The 22,706-nt window shown below is 41.8% G+C and overlaps 1 protein-coding gene across 1 annotated transcript in view; it reads left to right on the top strand.

Moving 5' to 3' along the window:
- The window catches only part of Axdnd1 (axonemal dynein light chain domain containing 1), a 74,011-nt gene that overhangs the window by 3,993 nt on the left and 47,312 nt on the right, over window positions 1-22,706 (top strand). The window contains exons 4-11 of the mRNA XM_028759848.1: window positions 5,752-5,866; window positions 10,389-10,471; window positions 11,529-11,585; window positions 12,520-12,622; window positions 14,532-14,653; window positions 16,789-16,929; window positions 17,589-17,693; window positions 19,966-20,086. Coding sequence (XP_028615681.1) covers window positions 5,752-5,866; window positions 10,389-10,471; window positions 11,529-11,585; window positions 12,520-12,622; window positions 14,532-14,653; window positions 16,789-16,929; window positions 17,589-17,693; window positions 19,966-20,086 — 847 coding nt within the window. The remainder of the gene's footprint in view (window positions 1-5,751; window positions 5,867-10,388; window positions 10,472-11,528; window positions 11,586-12,519; window positions 12,623-14,531; window positions 14,654-16,788; window positions 16,930-17,588; window positions 17,694-19,965; window positions 20,087-22,706) is intronic.

Raw genomic sequence — 22,706 nt, 5'->3', positions numbered from 1 at the left:
TTAAAGATTTATTTATTTATTATATATGAATACACTGTAGCTGTCTTCAGACACACCAGAAGAGGGCGTCAGATCTCATTACAGATGGTTGTGAGCCACCATGTGGTTGCTGGGATTTGAGCTCAGGACCTCTGGAAGTGCAGTCACTGCTCTTAACCACTGAGCCATCTCTCCAGCCCCAGGATATTTATTCTTATTGAAGTTACTTTTCTCATCTGTGAAAGGGATGAACAGGGTTGCTCAGTTTTATGTGCCCAAAGGGATCTTGGGAAGCAGACTCGAGAGGGTAGAAGCCAGAGCACTTCCAGCCATAGCATGCTCTCCAAGTGTGGGTGTCACCACTTAGTTGTGCTGCATGTCACAGAGAGCAGCAGAAACCTGGCTGTGTGGCTTTCTTCCCTGTGGAGCTTTTGTGGAGCTTTTGTGGCTTAAAGAATCTGTATTTTGTGGCTTCAGATCATGGTTGTAATTACTGGTGTAGTAGTTAGCAGTTACAAGATGTTTAAAGTGTTTTGAAAGGTTTACTAGTTCTATCTGAATGTTGCAGTAAACTTACTAAAAGCTTTAATGTCAAATGATTTCTGAGCAGAAATTCTTAAAATGTGGACAGCAAGTAGTGGCACCCCCATCCTCACTGAAACCCCAGGGCTTGTGAACACAGATCCCAGCACCCCCATCCTCACTGAAACCCCAGGGCCTCTGAACACAGAGCTCACCAGCAGAAGACTCTGCAGAGGTTATGAGGGTTGAAGATAGAGAGATTATGGCGTTTGTTAGCGAGCCTAGCATAAGCACCTGGCTCTGAGAGTAGAAAAGGAAGATGGTTGAGGGGCCGGAAGACCAACCAAGGATTGCAGAACGGAAAGACACAAATGGAAAAAGGAACTGAATGCTAGAAGCTGGAACGTCTAAGGATAACTCAGCTGATATCCATCAAGGAAACAGTCTCAGTCCCATGACCTCCAGGAATGAATCCTGTCAACAACCAGATGAGGACGTCTTAGGGGAGACAGGGTTTGTCTCACCTTACAACTCAGACAACACTCCTTTGCTGAGGGAAGTCAGGGCAGGAACTGAAGTAAAACCCATAGATCCAAGGATGGCTTGCTCAGTTTGCTTTCTTAGTCAGTGCAAGACCACTTGCCCAGGGGTGGCACGCCTACCTCAGTCATTATTTAAGAAAATGCCCTACAGGCAATGTGATGGAGGCATTTCCTCAACTGAGGTTTCTCTTCCTAGATTACTGTAGCTTGTGTCAAGTTAACAAAAGACTAGTCCACACAAGCATGGCTCCTCCTGCCTGGCATCCACACCACAGTCACCATCCACATCTTGATTTCAGTTCTGTGACACCAGCATTGGCCCTGCACACATAGAAAATGACACAGCTGGTAAGGACAAGGAGTAATTTGTCTAGGCATGTCAAATATTCATTCAGAGCACAGCAATAAAATACAGTTAAGAAAGCGTCTAGCCTCTGAGAGTCTTTTCTGATGGCTCCACCAGTCAGCATTCAATGCAAAAAATAAATCTCAGGATTTTCATCAGGAAGTGATTGACTGCAAAAAATTTGACTGCTACCAAAGTTGTTGAGGCCAGCAGGATGGCTCAGCAGATAATAAAGCTCTTGTTTCGAAAGCCTGGTAACCTCAACCCATTCCCATGGGTTAAGGGAAAGAACTGGCTCCCCCAAATTGTCCTCCAACTGCCAAATGAGGGCTATGCTTATACTTACACCTAAATCTGTGCCTATACTTACACTCTCCTCACACACACTTAGACATACACACCCCCACCAACAATAAAGTAATGAAATATTTTTTTTTGAGATATGGTCGTATTGCATAGCCCTAGCTAACCTGGAGCTTACTATGTAGACCAAGCTGTTCTTGTACTCATAGAGGTCTGCCTGCTTCTGCCTACCAAGTGCTGAGATTAAAGGCATGCCTACCATGCCTAAGTGTGAATGTAGTAGATGCAGAACTGTGCATAATTGTATATTGACATAAAAGGGGGGGTTATAAAACCTACTGTTAATATGAACATAATGCCGGCTTCTCCCTGACACGGATACAGCAGTCACATGACCAGCTTTATAAAGACATCGCAATTCTTTCTGTGAGCAAAGGAAAACCTTTCTTTTATTAAATTTCAATATAACATTTTCTTTTCTTTTTTTTCTTTTTGGTTTTTCGAGACAGGGTTTCTCTGTGTAGCCCTGGCTGTCCTGGAACTCACTCTGTAGACCAGGCTGGCCTCCAACTCAGAAATCCACCTGCCTCTGCCTCCCAAGTGCTGGGATTAAAGGCGTGCGCCACCACTGCCCGGCTAACATTTTATTTTCTTCATTTTTTTCTTTTCTGTTTTTTTTTTTTTTTTAAATATAGAGTCTCACTCACTTTGTAGCTTTGGCTGGCCTAGAACTAACTATGTACCCCAGGATGACCTCAAGCAAAGATCCACTGGTCTGTGTCTCTTGGGTGCTGAGACTAAAGGCATGTGCTACTTTCCCATGTTCATTAGAATGTTTTCCTACGCGTGCCGTTAGACTTTGCTCTAGTTAGTTCCCCTCTGCAATGCCCTCTTCCATGCTTTGGATGTTTCTGTCAAATAAAAAATTTATATTTATTTATTTATTTGGTTTTTTCGAGACAGGGTTTCTCTGTGTAGCCCTGGCTGTCCTGGAACTCACTCTGTAGACCAGGCTAGCCTCGAACTCAGAAATCCACCTGCCTCTGCCTCCCAAGTACTGGGTTTAAAGGCGTGCGCCACCACCACCCGGCCCAAATAAAAATTTTAAAATGTTTGCAGTACTACTTACTATTTTTCTGTTATGACCTCTGCATTTAATGCAAATGACCCAGGTCACTACTGTGACTACATTTACTTATGTTTTGTATTATTATGTGTATTTGTTTATTGTGCACTCGTGTGTGTGTGTGTGTGTGTGTGTGTGTGTGTGCATGTGGCATGCATGTGGGGAGCAGAGGAGGACTTTCCTGAGTCTGTTTTCTCTCTGCACTGTGTATTCTGGCAGTCAAGCTCAGCTTGTTCAGGAATTTCTTTTACCACTGAGGCATCTTGACTGCCCTAAATGATCTTTTAAAAATATTGTTTATATTTTATTTAGTATTGTGTTTTGTGTGTGTGTGTGTGTGTGTGTGGTAGCCTTCTTGTGATGGTTAGATGCAATGTTAGATCAATTGGACAATATTGTGCAGTTCTGCCTTTATTTGGGTCCCACTAATCAAATGCATGTCTTCAGGCTTATGTGGCGAGTGTCTTTACCCACAGACATGTCTTGCTGGCACCCAGCATTGTTTTTGAGAGACCAAACAGAGGAGCAAGGTAATTATTCAAAGGAAAGTGAGAACTAGAAGATGGATGGAAAGGGCAGGAAGCTGGCCAGCAGAGTCTGCCAGTGTCCTCTGTAGCATCAGCAATGCAGAGGAGAGAGAGCGGGCAGTGAGCGCAAGTCAGGCCAAAGTCTACTTTAACGTTCGATGGTGGGATGGAGACACGGGAACATTAGAAGTATGTAGGACATATCCTAGAGACCTGAGAACCACATCAAAAGTAATGACAAATCGGACTAGAGATTTGCTATTGGCATGAGAGGACTGGCCACTGTCCTGATCTGAGGGCAGCTGCAGTGTTAACTGGTGCTAGCAGTAGATTGGGGATTGAGGGCAAAGGATAGGGAGGGGTTGGGTCTCGATGCTGAGATTTTGATGACAGCCTATCAAATAAGGAGGGTGAAAAAGACTGCAGATTTGATGGCTTGGCCAACAAAGAAAGTGTAGAGCAGTAGTTCTCAACCTTCCTAATGCTGCTTTAATACAGTTCCTCAGGTTGTGGTGACCCCCCCCCAACCATAAAGTCAATTGCTACTACATAGCTACAATTTTGCTACTGTTATAAATCATGATGTAAATATCTAATGTGGAGAATATCTGATATGCAAACCCCATGAAAGGATCATTCAACCCCCAGAGGAGTCGGGACCCACAGGTTGAGAACCACTAGCACAGAGGCCACAGCTTTGTGGTGCATCTCTACAGGATGAAGACAAAGATGTTCCAAGGAGTAGCATGGGGCAGACAGAAGATTCAGGAGTATTTCAAACACAGGGGGAATCCAGGAGACTGGTTTCAGACAAGGGAGTAGTAAAATCAGGAGAGTAGTCTAGGTAGTGGCAGAAAATGGATGAGACTGCCCTAGTAAAGGGAAGTCCTCACTCGGTCTCTGCGGCATGGTCTCTGAAGGGAGATGAGTATCCCTTCTGTGAGGTAACGTCAGGAAGTTTGATATTTAACAGAAAGACATAGATGACAGGTTCTAGCTAGCGACATCATAATGTTATAACAGCAATGCATGGCGAAGGAGAGAGTTTCCGAAGGGAACAGTTTTGCTATGAATGATCTGGGTAGTCTGTGTCAGCTAGGCACCAACTGGAGCTGCCTGGGAGGATGGACCCCGGCTGAGGAATTGCCTCCATCAGATTAGCCTGTGGGCTTGTCTGTGGGCATTTTCTTTATGAGTGATCCTTGCACTAGCAGTGCCATGTCTGAGCAGGTGTTGTATAAGAAGGCAGGTTGAGCAATCCACGAAGAACAAGCCAGTGAGCACAGTTCCTCTCCAGTCCCTGCTTCAGCTTCTCCTGATGATGGTGTGGAACCTGTAAGCCACGTAAGCCTTTGCCTTCCCGGGGTTGGTTTTGGTCAGTATTTTATCACAGTGGAAAAAAGAAATTCAGGACAAGGAGTGTCTTAGTAGGGCAGTGGATGTTTTCTACAGATGCTTTCAATGGTGGAATGAGATTCCGGGGCTGTGAACCAAGATGGACTCCAACACACAACTGTCAGGAATGACCGTGAGGAAAAGCTGATTCGTTCAAGGTTGAAGGGGAGGAAAGAGTCGGTGATGTGAGTGAGAAGCTTGTGATGGTGTAGAGGAAGAGTGTGGCAGACTCCTGGCTAATGCCCAGTCTTCCATGAGGTGGGAAGTGCTGTCCCAGGTATCTGCAGATTCACTCCACAAACTTGGATTCTGGTTGTAGAGGGGCCTCCATCCAATAAGCTGCTGCTGGATGCTAAATCCAAGGTCACCAACCAGGTGAGCAGCTGCAGATTCCAAAAGTTGTGGACCCTGCAGGAGTGAGTCTCACCCTGTTCTTCCATGTCCGACCCAAGCCAGGGCCCTTCTGTCCATCTAACTTGTTTCCTCCCCTCTGCGTGTGAAGTGAAGCCAATTGTGATTTAAGCTTTTCTGCTCAGAGAGTTCGGATCAAGTACTGTTCTACGTTAATTAGGCAACCTTTCCTGGAAGCCTATGCACTTCCAGAGGAAACTGGGCCTGGCTGTGAGTTCGGATAGCTGTGACCTTTAAGTGTCCTTAAATGGCAGCGATGCTGGAAGGGAAGAGCCAGCCCGCTGGAATGAGACCACTACTGTTCCCGAGTTTCCCTTTCCCCAGACATAAATCTAACATAAATCTAACATAAATCATCATTCTAACATAAAGGACTCACCTTCTGACACAGAGCGGTGTAAGGATCAAAGGACTTGTATTCATTGTAAATCATTCTTCCATTTTCCCATGTCTTAAAATAATTGAAAAATATCCGATAAGCAGGGAGAAAGCGAGGCAGTGAGAGCAGACCTGCTGCCTTTGCCTACCAGGAGGGTGCGCGTGGCTGTGTACGCTCTTAGGAAAACCCACTGCTAAAACATATTTTTCTTAATTTTTAAGGGATATTTCTTTCCTGTATGATGTTAAATATGTAAAAGGAGAGACCAGGGAGAACAAACTTTGTCCCCCAAACAAGTCATCACAGTCACAGAACAGTGCCATGGTGCCTCATAAGGTAAGTTGAGAAGAAGACTTCTCCCACTCTTGGCTTTTCTAAGTGTTTCTCTAAACTCTAAAGCAGCACCAGACTGTAACAATAGTCTACAAAACTCCACTGTCTTCAGATACATTCTAGCTATTTCTTTACAATAGAACTTACTGGGCAAAGATCTTCTAAGCCAGTCCCCAAACTACACTGAACTGTTTTGATGAGTAAGTATTTACTGATTTTACAAGTACAAAATCAGGGAAGACCAGATTCTTCCTCCCCAGGGAAAATTCACAGAGTTGTAGACAATGACTTTTCTGCCCTCCCCTCCTCTTTCTTTCTCTTCTTCTTCTTCCTCCCTGCCTCCCTCCCGCAGACACTCCGGGGGTCCCAAGCTCCCTCCTTTTCCTCTCCCTCCCCCGCTCCCCTGCCTCTCATTTGAGATAGTGGTCTCTCTATGTAGCCCCACATATCCAGGAACTTGCTATGTTAATCAGGCTAGCACCCAAGATCTACTTCTGTTTCCCAAGGCATCTCTCCTATTATTCATAGTGTGGGTCAGACCACTATTTAATTACCTTATACCTTTCACCACAAGCCTTGGCAGTAACATTAAATTTCCTGGTGTTCTTTTTCTCTTCAAACTGTACGTTTTGTATCTCTTTCTGCCCCACTTGCTCTTTTTTCATCATATATCGGCATAAGAATGATTACTAATAACCACACGACATAGTCAATTAGGTTGTCTTGAAATCTCCACCAAAGAAATTAGTCCATTACTCCTTAACTTAACCTATTAAGACAAGGGCAGAAAGCCGGGTGGTGGTGGCACACACCTTTAGTCCCAGCACTTGAGAGGCAGAAGCAGGGAGATCTCTGAGTTTGAGGCCAGCCTGGTCTACAGAGTGAGTTCCAGGACAGCCAGGGCTACACAGAGAAACCCTGTCTTGAAAAAAAAAAAAAAAAGACAAGGGCAGAAAGCAGCCACAGTCTTTGCCAAAATATCACAGGCATGGTCTCTAGCCAAGTTGCTAGTATTGTTCCTCTCTGAAGCCTCTTGATCTGGTCCTCCACAGTCCTCATAGCTCTCAGATTACTGTCCTCCAGACTCTTCTGGGGTGACCCACTAATCTCCATTTACAGTGCTCAAAGGTTCTTCTAGTCCAAAGTCTTCTACATTTCTCCAAAAACCAGCATGGTCAGGATTCACAGGAATAGCTCATTCTCTGGTTCTAACATGTCTTAGTTACTTTATTATTGCTGTGACAAAATACCGTGACCAAGAGAACCTATTATGAAAGTGTTAATTGGGCTTATTGTTTCAGAGGGTTGAGTCCATGATGGCTGGAGCAAAGGCATGGTGGCCGGAACAGCTGAGTACATCTTGATTCAGGAGCAGGGGGCAGAGTGAGGGCACACTGGGAATGGCGCAAGTTTTTTGAAAACCTCAAGGCTGACACCCAGTGATATACCTCCTCTAATAAGGCCATACCTCCTAACCCTTTCCAAACAGCTCCATCAACTGGGGACCAAGAGTTCAAATGCCTGAGACTTATAAGGGATTGTAAATGAATTATCTTTAATATAAATATTAGCAGTGAATTAAAACAGTGGCTGTATCTCTTTACCTTATGCTAGTTTACAATAACTACACAGAGAAACCAAGATTTATTTTAAACTATACCTCAGTTGCTGAGCAGTTAAATGATCTACCTTAAGCTTGTATGCCAATCTGGCTTCCTCCCAGCCCCATCCGGTGACATTTGCATATCGTTATTGATCTAGCACTTTAGGCTTCAACTGTGTTTCCATGATCTCTCTCCAGTCCCCTTCCTCATGGCACCAAATCCTCCATCCTCCTTGTCCCTCTCTCCATCTCTCCTCCCTCTGGCTGGCAGATGTCCCGCCCTAGTCTCTATCCTGCCCGGCAGCATTTATTGACGAGCTAGAGAATAAATGGTAAGAATTGTTTACACGAACTTGAGATAGGAGATTCTTGGCATAACCATTATAATGCCTTGTCTGGATTGAAGCAAGATACGAGGGCAGAGAAATCAGCATTTGAATAACACAAGGGTAGATGTTACAAAGTGTATTAAAAACATTATGTCTACAAGGGACATCTCATTCAAACTGCCACATGAAGAAAAAAAAGGAGCTAAAGGATTTATGAATATAGTTGGCCCTCCATACTTGAGAGTTCTCCATTCACCTATGCCATCAACCACAAGTGAAATTTTTTTGCAAAAAAAAAGAAAGAAAGAAAAGAAAAGAAAAAGAAAGAAAGAATGTATCTATACTACACAAGTACAGATGTTTTCTTGTCATTTCCTAAATTGCTGAGTCTGGCTTGACCATGTAAGGGATGGCATGGCATGGTTCCTGCCCTTGGAACAGAGCCAGTAGGGTGTGGTCCTCCATGAGTGTTGATGGTTGCTGTGGGCACAAGGTTTGTTTGTCTAATAAAGTACATATTTTCATGTTCTTTCCTCGAGGAATGTCCTCTGCCAAGGTCAATAATCAGAGGCAGCATGAGTCTTGGAGGCAAGGGTGTGGTTAATATCTCAGCAAAATGGTAAATGCTGAGACCTTCAGGATAGCCCTTAAGGCTGTGGGAAAGAACTCTGAAACCATGAGTTTAAGAATATATATTTCTCAACTATGCAAAATATAAGGATGCAATATGAATCATATAAGGAGCTTTATAGACCTAAAAGAACAGAGGCAGCTGCACTGTGAGCCAGTTTGTTGGAAAAATACAAAGGCAGGCATATTCCTAAATTCATATTCAAGGCATATTCAAGGTCAGCGTGGGACAGAACTAGATTAGGCCCTGGCATGGTAGGAATGGCAATCTCAGAGTGAGATCCCACCCAGCTAGCTTATTGTCTGTACTTACAAAAGCAGGCAGATTTCTGAATTCATTTGCAATGTTAAAAAATGTGCTTGCTGTATTTTTCTAAGAATCAGGGGGCTGGGGTCATGGGATACTGATTTGTGGGATGGTCAAGAGGGAACCTGTAGTAAATGACTGAATAGATGTGTAAATAAAAGACTGAACTTTTGGTCTGAAGGAGATGAGCTAGCAGAGAACAATAACAGTTCTTTGTTTAGGATTTTTTTTTTTTCCTAGCAAGAGAGAGCTGTCTCAAGCAGAGAGCTGTCTGGAGCAGAAAGCTATCTTCAGCAGACTATAGAGCCAAGAGTTATCTATAGAGGGCTATCTAGAAAGCTATCTTGAGCAGAACACAGCTTGTATCCCACAATTTGACTTTGAGCCTTCTTTTCTCTGGTCCCAGACCTTTTCCTCAGAAACCCTCTCTAAACTGAGGCTGGTCATTGGCACTAAATAATTCAACATGACAGTAATATACTTATATGAGATATTATAGTAACCCAGAGTCAATACAACATAAATAAGAGATGTATATAGGCCCAACCTAAACACTAAACTGTTTTATGTAATGGAGTTGAACATCTAAATTAGTGGTTTTCAACCTCTGGGTCACAACCCCCTTAGCAATCCTCTTTCTTCCAAAACTGCTCTTCCTCTCTCTCCCTCTCTCTCTCTCTCTCTCCCTCTCTCCCTCCTCCTCTCCTCCTCCTCCTTCTTCCTCTCTCTCTCTCTCTCTTTCTCTCTCTCTCTTTCTTTCTCTCTATCTTTCTTTCTCTGTGTGTTTTAGGACAGGGTTTCTTTGTATATCCCTGGCTGTCCTAGAACTTGCTTTGTAGACCAATCTGGCCTTGAACTCATAGAGATCTGCCTGTGTCTGTTCCCAAGTGCTAGGATTAAAAGCATGTGCATCTGATGCCCAGCATATGTTATGCTTCATAATAGTAGTGGAATCACAGTTATGAAGTAGCAATGAAAATAATTTTCTGGTTGGGAATCACTACAACATGAGGAACTGTATTAAAGGGTCACAGCATTAGGAAGGTGGAGAACCACTGTTCTAGATTTTGGTATCTTTGAAGGATCTTAAAATTAGTCCTTCTCAAATATCAAATAATGCTTATAACAGAAGAAAATCTGTCCTTACATTCATGCTTAGTTTTACAGTGTATGTCCAGCTTAAAGCATTTTTTGGCCTATGCTATGACTCACATGTTATTAATATTACTAATATTATTACTTATCTTATCAAACTCTCTCAACTTAAGATGATGTGTGGCAGTGCATGCCTTCAATCCCAGCACTTGGGATGCAGAGGCAGGAGGATCTCTGTTAGTTTGAGGCCAGCCTGGTCTACAGAGTGATGTTTAGGACAGTTGGGACTACATAGAGAGACCTTGTTTAAAAACAAACCAAGTCTCTCAACTTACAGTTGGGCATGATGGTGCAAATGTGCAAACTGGCTCTTGGAAGCAGAAGCAGTATTAGCCAGGAGTTCCAGACAGACAGAGCTGTTGTAGTGAGTGAGACTGGGTTTCAAGAAAGTTTACCACTGCGATTGCTCAATAATCGTATCCCTTTGGGATAGGGACTAAAATTTGTGTAACCTAAGTGTTTTTCATGTATTAATATATTCATCCTTTTCTTTATATACAGAAAACATTAGCAGACACTTTGGTTCCTGAAGAATTTCATATTGTGTCAAATACAGGAGTTTCAGGGTTGGAGTGTTATGACGAGTGAGTACCAGGATGGTCTGTTGACTATCTGACATGAGCTCTGTTGTCCTTTCACCTGGGAAGAGCACACTCACTTCCTAATGTGGTAAGAGGATATAGGGGACATGTGGGCAAGCTGCCCTAACTTTAGAGCTAAAGAGATGACTCAACACTTAAGATCACTTGCTGCCTTTGCAGAAAACCCAGGTTTGAGTCTCAGCATCAGATGGCAATTTACAACTTCCTGCACTCCAGTTATAGGGGGTTTGTACATGTTAACAAGTGGTCTTCCACTGAGCTACATTCCAAGCCCATCCTGCCATCATTGAAAATGCCAAAAGGCACCTTTGTTGTTCTTAATTACATTTATTTATTTGTGTGTGTGGAGGGGTGCACATCAGAGAATAGCTTTTGGGAATCAGATGTTTCCTTTCACCATCTGGGTCCTAGGCATCAAATTCAGGATGCTGGGCTTGGTGTTGAGTACTTTTACCTGCTGAGCATCTCAATGGCGTTTAAAAAATCTCATGTGGTTCAGATAGGTCTCAAACCTTCTGTAGAGGAGGTGAGCTTAAACCAATCTTCCTGCCTCTGCCTCCCATGTGTTGGAATTGCATACCTACGTCTTTTTTTGTTTGTTTTAATGAATCAAGGAAATCTTTGTATTTTGATATATCAAGGAATCAAGTTAAATATCCTTTACTAAAAGTGTTCCATGTTTGATCAGTGTCATAATATTTCTGTGTGGATATCTGTGGATGATCCTGGATGTACTAAAGGACCTTGAACAATTGTGTCCAAGCTTCTAAGTTCCACTGAAGCTCTAGCTTTGTCTAGCTGTAATTTCTTCCATCTCCACTCCATGAACATGCGTTTCTTTTAGTGGAGAATGACTCTTAGCTACCAAGATGCTGGGTCTCTGGTGTGCTGACTGATGGACAGGTCAGATAGTGTCCTTCCTCTCTTGTCTCCCTTCCCCCCTCTCTGCCCTAGGGCCTAGTTTTCCACCACCATCTTAAATGCTTCAGCCCTCGAATGTTTTTTTGTTTTAATATTTCTCTTATCTTATTTGTTGCAGCAAGTACACCACCCTCCTCACCGACAGTGAGAACAGACTGTTACTCTTCCCGTCCATGTAAGTACAGATGATTTTTGTTTTGTTTTGTTTTGATTTTTGGTTTTTCGAGACAGGGTTTCTCTGTGTAGCCCTGGCTGTCCTGGAACTCACTCTGTAGACCAGGCTGGCCTCGAACTCAGAAATCCGCCTGCCTCTGCCTCCCAAGTGCTGGGATTAAAGGTGTGCGCCACCACCGCCCGGCTTGTACAGATGATTTTTTAAGTGTTTCTTGGAAAGAGTAACTACACATATGTGTTCTTTTCCTTGGTACTTTACTATACAAAAACATTCGAGTCACAGCAGGGACCCAAGCAGGTAACAGTTGCCCATAAGACATCATTTAATCAGTTGTGTTCCTGTGACCAGTTGCATATTCAAATAGTATACATAGCATGGTACTTGGGCACTATAATGTGCTTTTATATTTTGTACTTTGTTAGAATCTTTCTGCATTGCTGTCTTTTGTCTTTTCTCACACTCCGAATGTTATGGCTCCCTCCTTTTCTGTGTGTTCTTGCCGTTCATATATATATATATATATATATATATATATATATATATATATATATAATCTTTGGCTATATAGCAAGTTACAGGACAGCCAGGACTACAGTGAAATCCTGTCTCAAAAAACTAATAATTATATATTTTATATTATTAATATAGTAATTAATTATATATAAATTATATGTCAATATCTATTTATATAATATGCAATAAACATGTTATAATATATTAACATATAGTATGTAATATATGGTATATATGTAATATGTAGTTTATAATTATCAATTAATATAATGTGGTTTATGTAATTAATATATTAATACTAATGATAATTATAATAATATGTTATTATAGTTATCATTTATTGTTGTTAGTATTATTTTCATTAGTATCTGAAGATGGCCTGATGAGATGTTATTACCTAGCCTGTCCCTTTGATCTTCAGGAAACCGAATAAGAGAGTAGAAGTGGTCCAGCTGAACGACGTGATGGACACCATGCTGGAGAGGGCTGGAGTAGAAAATGAGAATTATGTGGGGCCAACCAAGGTAACCTCACGCCAGTCAGAGGCACCCCGTGGGTAAGAAGGGTGTGCGCCTGGGAGGCACAGTGTGCTTTGGAATCTAACTCTGGCATTTGCTCTGAGCAGCATGGGTAAAGCGTCTCAGGTACTTGCATCTCAGTTTCTTAACCTGTTGGTTATAAGTGACACTAGTGCCTGCCACATGGTGTTGTGAGTGAGACTGAGTGGCACATTAAAGTGCTCAGAAAGCACTTAGGAAGCACCTGAGTGGCACACGATGCAGGTGTCTGGACGGTTGTCTATTGTTTGGTCATGTGTTCTGAGAGAGGTATCATTAGGTGACGTGATTACTGTGCAAACACGATAGCATGGATTTACATAAACCTAGACACACACGCCTAGGGAGGATAGACTGCTACAGCTCCACAGGCCGTTGTAGCACAATGGTAAGGATCCATATCCAAATGGAGAAGGACATAACCAAGAGACATACGAAAGTAGCAGGTGACAGGGATTTTCAGTCCTATTTAACCTTACAGAGCCATGGTTAAGGCCTGGTTTGTTGTTGACTGGAGCATTGTTATTTAGCATGTGACTACATTGCTACTCTGTTTCTCAAGGCTTCATGGGTTGATCTGATTACTTAGTTTTATTTTGAACTGACATACAAGACATATTTATGGAGTGGAATAAAATTTCCTTATACAATGTGTAGTGACCAGATGAGGTAATTTGCATATCCTCCAATATTTATTATTTCCTTATACTAATATATTTAAAATCTTCTTTAGTAGATGTTTTGTTTTGAAGTAGGATCTATGTAAGCCAGGCTTGTCTTGAACTCTCTATGTATCAGGAGGTGATTTTGAACTTTTTGTGGATGAACTTCTGATCTTCCTGTCTCCATCTTTCAAGGGTTACAGATTGACACCGACATGCCTGGTTTATGTGGTGTTTGGGATTGAACCCAGGGCTTTACAGGCACTTTACCAGCTGGTCACATCCCTAACTGCTCTCTTGGTTATTTTGAAATACATAGCTGGTGGTGATGGCATAGGTCTGTAGCCTTCTTAACACTTGAGGGTAGAGGCAGAGCGTTTCAAGTTCCAACCCAGTGTGGGCTATATAGCAAGTACTCATCTGAAAACAAACCACAAACAAAAAGAGGGCTGGTAAGATAGCTCAGTGGGTAAAGGCACTTGCCAGCAAGTCTGGTGACTGTGGATTTGATCGATACATGATGGGTAAGATGGTATCAGCTTGTATTAAGATTATGTAATTCACCGGCTGTTCCTGTAATGGATTACATAAGCTATCCCCATTCAGCCTACAATCCCAGAACCCCAGGACCCCAGAATGCTTTTAGTTGTCATTGCTTTAGATAGCTTCGGTCTCAAACAGTTACCAGCATTTGTTTGCTTTTCTTCCCCATGGCACCCTGCTGTCCATAGGCTAGTTTGTTTATAGACTCTGTCTCAGTTTGGTTTCTCTGATATAGACTCATGATCAGAGTCAGGGTTCATTCTGGTAGGCACAATTCAGGAGTGGTATCAATATTTTCAGTGCATCTCATAAAAGCATCCAAAATCAGCTAGACTTTAAATGTCGTTTCTGGCTGGGAGGTGGTGGCGCACGCCTTTAATCCCAGCACTTGGGAGGCAGAGACAGGCGGATTTCTGAGTTCGAGGCCAGCCTGGTCTACAGAGTGAGTTCCAGGACAGCCAGGGCTATACAGAGAAACCCTGTCTCGAAAAATAAAAAAATAAAATAAAATAAATAAAATAAAATAAATGTCGTTTCTGGATATGTGAATGAAAGTGCAGCAAGTCAACCAAGATTCTATAAGCCATGCTCACGTTCAGCATGTTTGCCTCGTAAAACGACTTGGCTGATAGCCTGTGATAAGCACCGACCGTGTGGCTTGCCTCTGCTAGATGCACCAGCTGCTCAACGTGTTGAAGAGAGAACAGAGCATTTACAACACAGTGTTTCATGAACTGATTCGACAGGTCAGTGTGGACTGCATAGACAGAGGAGAGCTGCTGTCAAGAATCAGGTTAGAACTATTAATGGAATGTTCCAGGTTCCCCTCTTCAAAAGTTGTATAATTATTAGTACATATTAATTATACAAGTTGATAGGATTCTATACTGTTGCTATACACATCTTTTAAAACATGCTTGAGTGAGTTCGAGGCCAGCCTGATCTACAAGGTGAGTTCCAGGACAGCCAGGGCTACACAGAGAAACCCTGTCTCAGAAAAAAAAAATGTGCTTGAATTGTGCTTGTATATACTTTTAAGGAAGCTACAAACATATCTCTATGGAACCAACTTTTGTTTAGTGTTTGGTTTTAATTTCTATAGTAAAATGCTCATTTTGGCATAAGCTCTGGGTAAAAGTCCAAGCCTTTGTTCTTTCATCTGAGTGAAGAAAACCGCCACTGGGAAGGTTCCTATGCTCCTAGCCACTCATACACCAGTGGTTTCGCTGAGTGCCTACTCTGTCAAGTACTGAGATGTTTGACAGGACAGTGGAAAGGTCTAACTGATTAGTTATTGAAACAGAGTTTCATGTAGGGCAGGCTAGCCTCAAACTTGTTATATAGCCAAGATTGGCCTGGAACTCCTGGGATCGATGTGGTGGAATTTAAATGAGAACACAGAGCTGAGTGGCCCCAGGCCCAGAGGGTAAAGTGCTTGCCACGCAAGCCTGGTGACCTGAAATCCACAACAGAAGGAGAACCAACTCCAGAGAGTTGCCCTCTGATCTCCACATGTGCCATGTCACCTTCATACCCGTGAGTACACACAGCCCTGTCTCAATGACTAGGTTAAATTTAAAAAGGAAAGGAGAAATAGGTGCTCATTATATGTAGTTATTAATGGTGAAAATGATAAATACTATTATTACTATAAAAATCCTTCTTCTTTGTTTTTTTTTAAAGATTTTTTTTATTTATATGAATACACTGTAGCTGTTTCCAGACACACCAGAAGAGGGCATCAGATACCTTTACAGATGGCTGAACCATCATATGGTTGCTGGAAATTGAACTCAGGACCTTTGGAAGAGCAGTCCGTGCTCTTAACCACTGAGCCATCTCTCCAGCCCTATGAAAATCCTTCTTATAACTTTGGTTCTGTCCAAAAAGCTGAAAGAATGCAGTGGCCAAATAGTATGTCTGTATTTCATTTTCTCTAGAACTGGGGGACTGCTTTCTGAATGGTCCTTCTTTTCTTCTTTTCTTTTTAAAATACAGGATTTACTATGTAGTCCTGGCTGGCTGGGCAGTTGTTATGTAGAGCAGGCTGGCCTCCAACCTACTGTTAAATATGCACTAAATTCTCTTTTTGAGTCAGGATCTCACTATGTAGACCAGGCTTTCCTTGAACTCACAAAGATCTATCTTCTGGTGTGTGGGAGGTACTGGGATTGAAGGCATGCACCACCATATTCAGCCCATCAATTTCTTTTTAAAAAATTATTACTATTGTGTATGTGTGTATCATGTGTGTATGAGGGCACAAGGAGGTCAGAGGTCAACTTTGCAGGGTCAGTTCTCTCCTTCCACTGAACCCGAGTCACAGGGTTGGTGTGGCAAGAGCCCTTACCCTCTGATCCACATCTCGGGCCCAGCAAGCTTTTCCTCTAAAGCGAGTTATCTGTGAGTTTCCTCCTCCTGCTGGCTGACTGGCCTGGGAAACTAGAAGCAAGGCCATTAGATACTGGTTAGGGTTAGAAGGAGAGGAGTCTGTGAGGAGCACCAGGCTGGAGTAAGAGCAGGACAGCAGCCCGCGCAGGCAAAGCCCCAAGCAAAGCTGAGAGTGGTGAGACAGAAGTACAGGACAGAGACGAGAGCAAAAGTAAGAGCTGCTTTGAATGAGAGCATCTTAACTTCTCTTAAATAGCTGGTGTTTTTTTACGTTTAGTCAGTTTGAGGAAAATGTCATCTATGAGTTCAACTATATAAAGTCTCACTCTACTCAAGGTACCTCTATTAATATAAAGAGAGATTTGTGACACAGTTCCTCTCTCAAAAGAGATTATAATTTAGAACTAAAAGACATCCTTATTTTTGTTTTCTGTCTCAGATATTATCTATATTTGTAATAGCCATGCCTTGTTTTAGGTTCATTTTCTGTGTCCTGGGTTCCACCCTGCCTATTAGCTCCCTCTGTCTTTCCTCCAGAGAGAAGTATGTGCAAATGCTTGACCATATCGCCCGGCAGATGATTGAATTTTACAAAGACCTGGTGACTCAGCGCTTGATGGACCAGCGCATCTTACAAGAACTGTATAACTTCAAGAACGTGATCGAGGAATTGACCAGGTGAAAACTTTGAGGCTCCTCGACACAAAGCAGAAGCCTTGTCCTTACCTGTAGTAAATGATAAGGCCGGGGAGGAGTGGTGAACGGCTAGGGCTCCTTTGCCTTCAGTGCTTAGCAAGAAAACCAGGAGACCTGGGCCCTGCTGGTGGAGAGACAGAGAAAGGGTTACTCATCGTAACGGAAAGCCAACATTTTGCCTGTATTAGTTAGAGAACAGCCTGCTCCACATTATAGATACATATTTCCAGAGCGCTTCCATGACTGAAGATGCTAGTGTTTAAATTCCAAAGAAAATAAAGATAATATATCAAGTAAGGTTACTGGGCTAACCTGGAGTCAAGATGACCAGTGGCAAGAATGAAGAGCCCAGGCTAGAAAGGACAAAGCAGGGTACAGCATCTGCCCCTGCTGTGTTCTAAAAGATGTGCCTGCCACCCCTTTCCTGTCAGCCCAAGTCTATTGCCAAACCAGACGAGATTCCATCTAGGATGTACCCTGGAGGTTTTTTGGTTTGGTTTACAGGGTAGAAAATGAAGGGACAGACACACAGTAACTGAAATTATGTGTAAATCTGATTTGTAGGGGAGAAAGTTTTTGGAAGTTTCTAACTTTGAGTTTGAAAAAAAATTTTTTTTTTGTTATTCTTTTTCTTTTTTCAGGGAACTTTGTCTGGTTCGGGCTCATGACAGGAAATTAACACAGGAAGCAGAGACAGTCCAGAAGAACCTGGCAGAAGCTCTTTTGGAAGCAGAAAAGAATGCCAAGTGAGTTGGTAACCTTTATACTGCGTGATAACGGACCAGGCCTCAGCTGGCCGGTCTGTAAAGCTCCTGCTGCTGTGTCACCTGCTTCTTAGGGCTGCTAGGGAGGGTCATGTGACAGTGCAATGGAGCCCCTCAGCTCTAGGTCAGTGCCAGCTGATGAAGGCGCATGGGGCATGCAGCGTTTGTGTCCTGCCCTTGACTGTTCTGGTACTCTAACGGCACAGGGCACAAAGGCAGACAGTTGTGACAGGAACCATATCTGTGTCTGTCCCTAAAACACAATGACAGCATTAATGTGGCAAAGCTATATTATGAAAGTATTGCTTGTATTCTAAGAGACGGGGACTTTTGTTGGACCTCACAGCCAGAGTCAGTAACTCTTGAGGCCACTTAAGGCTGGTATCGCTCTGTCTACTCAGCCTGCTAGTTTAACCTGCCTTTAAGAGAACATACAACAGTCAACCTCACTTGCCTTGGATTTCCTGTGTAGTGAACATTTACAGCTTAAGCCAATGTACAGCTGTAATCTTAAATTATGTACTCCTCCATGCCTGTGATCCAGAACAATGCATACGTGTTATGATATCATTTGCTGGACTCAAAGCCCCACCCCTACTGACACAAGGCCACACCCACTCTGACAAGGCCACTCCTCTCAATAGTGCCACTATTATGTCCAAGCATCCAAACTTATGAGGCTATGGGGGCCATTCAAAGCACCACAGTCACTTTGTAACTTCTGTGGTTGGTCTTTCATCACATGTATTGATTGATTGATTGATTGATGGATGGATTGATTAGGGTGTGTGTATGTGTGTGTGTATGTGTGTGTGTATGTGTGTGTGTGTGTGTTGTGTATGTATGTGTGTGTATGTGTGTGTATTCTGGGGGTTGAACTTGGATTGTCAGGTTTGGCAGCAGGCTTACCTTCTGAGCCATCCTGCCAGCCCCAACAACTTCTGTTTGGCTAAACTCAGAGTGCTTTTAATCCTGAGAGACAATGGTGTAAACCAGAAGAGAAAGGTATGTTCTGCCAGACACAAAAACCACAATAAGAAAGAGGGAGTGATGAAGTACTGTGGCTGAAAGCAATGAGGGGACAAAGGGTTAATTTGTCCCACAGATCCTAAATACAGCCTATTGAGGGAAGCCAAAGCAGGAACTCAAACATGGCAGGACCCTGGAGGCAGGAACTGATGCAAAGGCTATGGAGGGTTTGTTGCTTACTGGTGTACTACTCTTGGCTCATTCAGCCTGCTTTCTTACAGCACCCAGGACCATCGGCCCAGGGATGGTTCCACCCATAATGCACTGGGCCATCCCAATTCCTAATTAGGAAAATGCCCCTATAGGCCTGCCTATAGCCCTATCATATGGAGCATTTTCTCAATTGAGGTTTCCTCTTCTCAGATGACTCTAGCTTGTGTCAAGTTGACATAAAAACTAACCAGGACAAAATACTTAGTTACACATAATCTTGAGCTAATTATCAAGTTAAAAATTTTAGTACCTTACTGTTTATTAGGCTTCAGGCCTTTAATAAGGAATCCTAACCAACGATCAAAGAAGATTAACAATAAAACTACTGAACTATTATTTACATTCTAAATTTTTAAAAACTTCAAAAGCTGTGTGTGATAAATGTGAGTGATTGTGTGTGTGTGTGTGTGTGTGTGTGTGTGTGAGAGAGAGAGAGAGAGAGAGAGAGAGAGAGAGAGAGAGCACGCACGCATGCGCACACATGCATACGCATGTACATGTGCAGAAGCGAGAGGACAACTTACAGGGTTAGTTTTTGTCCTCCACTCTGGTTGAGCCAGGGGGGTGTCTCTTATTTCTGTCACTGTGCTAATTACTCCATGGTATCTACTGAGCAAACTTCCAGGTAGTTCTGCTTCTGGTCTCACTTTCAGCATGTTAAGATTAGATGCATGCTACTACAATCTGGCTTTTTAATGTTGTTCCTGGAGACCTGAACTCTGGTAGACCACCAGGCTTGCAAGGCAAGTGTTTTTATCCACCCAGCCATCTCTTGGGGATTACTCTGAAGTTTTCATTGGATACAATAGACTTACTACTTTTTTTTTTTATCATGACTATCATATTTGTAAATAAGATGTAAACTTTTAAATTTTCACTCTAAAAAGTGTTACCAATATATACAGCAAATATGCCACTATTACCTTATGAAGAAGCTTGAAGGAAAAGGACGCTTATTTTCATAACAAAATATTTATGGTGTCTACATAGGTACTTCTTACTTTTCTTTCAGGATAGTAGAAGACTACCATGACTTATACACATTGCAGAGAGGAAGGATGGAGGCTGACATTCAACTGTTAATGACTGAAAGAGACATTTGGAGCTCAGCCACATATGAACTGGCCCTAAAGGTTTGTTCATCTGCATTTGTAATTCAGACTTCTATATTGACTGAAGTTTCATTTGACAATTTTGTTTTGTTTGAAACATGGTTTCTCTGTGTATCCCTGGCTGTCCAAGGACTCATTCATGTACTAGACTGGCCTCAGACTCACAGAGATCTGCCTGCCTCTGCTTCTGCCTCCTGAGCTTTGGGAATAAAGGTGTGCATCACCACTGCCCAGACTATTTTATAGTTTTTCAAAACACACACACACACACACACACACATACACACACACACACACAAAGGGTACAAGAAGGAGGTGCATATTTATTGATGAATATCATAGGTTTTGTGGGCATTGAAGATGGAGAGTTTCTTCCCTCTGTTTGTAACTAGCTATTATACAATTTGGGTTGGGTTTTTTTCTTTAACCAGAACTTATAAACCATTACTATAAATTTTTTTGTTTGTTTTGGGATTATATTAAAACTTATAAATGTAATGCATACCAATTTATAGATAAAATGTACACTAATTCCCCAGAAAAGGTAGTATGGCTACTGAATACCAATTCTAATGTTTATAAAGGGGAACTCTTACTTTTTTGTCTCATGTAACCATATTAGGGTCCTTGGATGTCATGTCACACTGGCTATAGTACCTTGGCCAGTAAATTAAATAAGGGAAACCCATAGACATGGCAGCAATGTGGTGGTAGCAAATTCTACAATATTCTACACTTCAAAATGTGTATGTGTTGGCTCTGTATTTTGATACTAAGGACCAATAGGAAACACACACACACACACACACACTCTCACACAAAACTGGATCCAACTGGATTGGTTCAAAATTCTACTTGTGGCAGGTCACCGGGCTCTCTGTGGAGACAGCCAGCATGGTGGATCTGAACAAAAGTACTCTTTAGTACTCCACCATGTGGAGTTTGTCAGGGCTCGGATGAAAATGCACAAGAAATTCCTATCAAAATGGACAGATGTTCTAAACTGAGAGAGAGAGGGAGAGAGAGAGAGAGAGAGAGAGAGAGAGAGAGAGAGAGAGAGAGAGTATTTTATAATACTGAGGTGAGGAAGTCCTTTTGTAACCATGACATGAAAGGAAACCTTGAAATTAAAATGTTCCATAAGATAACAGTTACCAGAAACAAAAATATATAACAGACTAGATGAAAATGTTGATACATACATATGTATATATACGTATATATACATGTATATAATGGCATATATATTTTTTAATCTTGAAATACTTATATTTGATTTAAAAATTTAGTGACTTGCAGGTTATTAGGCTTTAGGCCTTTAATTATGTATACATATATATACAGTTAATAAAACTAAATTAATCTAATGGACACACTTTAAAATGAAAAAATAAAGCAATATGAACAGATCCTTCAGAGTAAAAAGTTCAAGTGGCTAATAAATAAATAAAAATTTCCCAGCATCACTAATCTGTAAAATGAAGAGAAATTAGATCATATGGCTTACCATAGTCACAGCCATTAAACAGATGATAAACGTGGGTGCTTTCATATACCTCAGAGGGCAGTACACTGCGCACAACCTTTGTGGAGATTTATTGGACAACAATATGCATAGACTTGTTAAGATAGCTTGACATGGGATTTGATTTCCAGCTTAATGATGCTGTGAAATATGGACAGAATCAAAACTGTGCTTCAAAATTTGACTTTTGATCTAGTCTTACAACATACAACACAATGTCTGTACAGTAGGGTCCTCTTTCAGTACAGCTCTTAGTTGTACCGTATACTTAGTTGTATACAATACTTGGTCACTACAATAGTCAATACAATGTATTGTGCAGTACTTTTTCCTTAGTCTGGGCAGCTGCAGTGAGCAGCAAGTAGCAGCAGTTCCTAAGAGCCATAAGATGCTGAGAGGATGCAGCCCATACTCTGCAGTGCACTAAGTTGCTAGGCTACAATGTATTTGGTAGATTAACTGTGTCTATGTATTTTCAATTTATTATGAGTTTATTTGGATGTAACCCCATAGAAAGGTGAGAAGAATTGGTAATTTAAATCTTTGGCTCTTTAACCAAGAAATTCCATTGATAAAAATACATTCCTGAGTAATACTAGTACAAGTGAATAAAATATGGATATTAATTTTGATATTACTTATGGTTACAAAAATATTGAAATAGCATAAATAATCCACCAGCAAGGGAATAAATTGTAGTTATCTAAACAAAAGATAACTGTGATGGTATATGCTTTCAGACCCAGTGCTTAAGAGGTAGAGGATCAGAAGTTCAAAATCATTCTTAGTTACATAGCAAGTTCAAGGCCAGCCTGGGCTACCTGAGACAGATGGCCCTGCAGGGAAAGGGACCTGCCAGTGAGCCTAATGACTTGAGTTTGATACTCAGGTCCCACAGAGTGGAAGGAGAGAACCAACCCTTCAGATTCTTCTGTGGTGGCACAAGTACATGCACAATCAATAAGTAAAAATTAAATAAAACAACATCAATAAAAATTGTTATGGACATGGAAAGATGGTTACAAGTGAAAAAGTAAGTTTTAGAATAATATATTGCAAATATACATTTATACATAGTATTACAAGTATAAAATATATTTTTTTAAAAAAGATTTG

The sequence above is a fragment of the Grammomys surdaster genome, unplaced genomic scaffold (assembly GCF_004785775.1).
Source record: "Grammomys surdaster isolate TR1022 unplaced genomic scaffold, NIH_TR_1.0 130, whole genome shotgun sequence".
Classification (NCBI taxonomy): domain Eukaryota; kingdom Metazoa; phylum Chordata; class Mammalia; order Rodentia; family Muridae; genus Grammomys; species Grammomys surdaster.
This window is presented reverse-complemented; position numbering and strand designations above follow the sequence as displayed.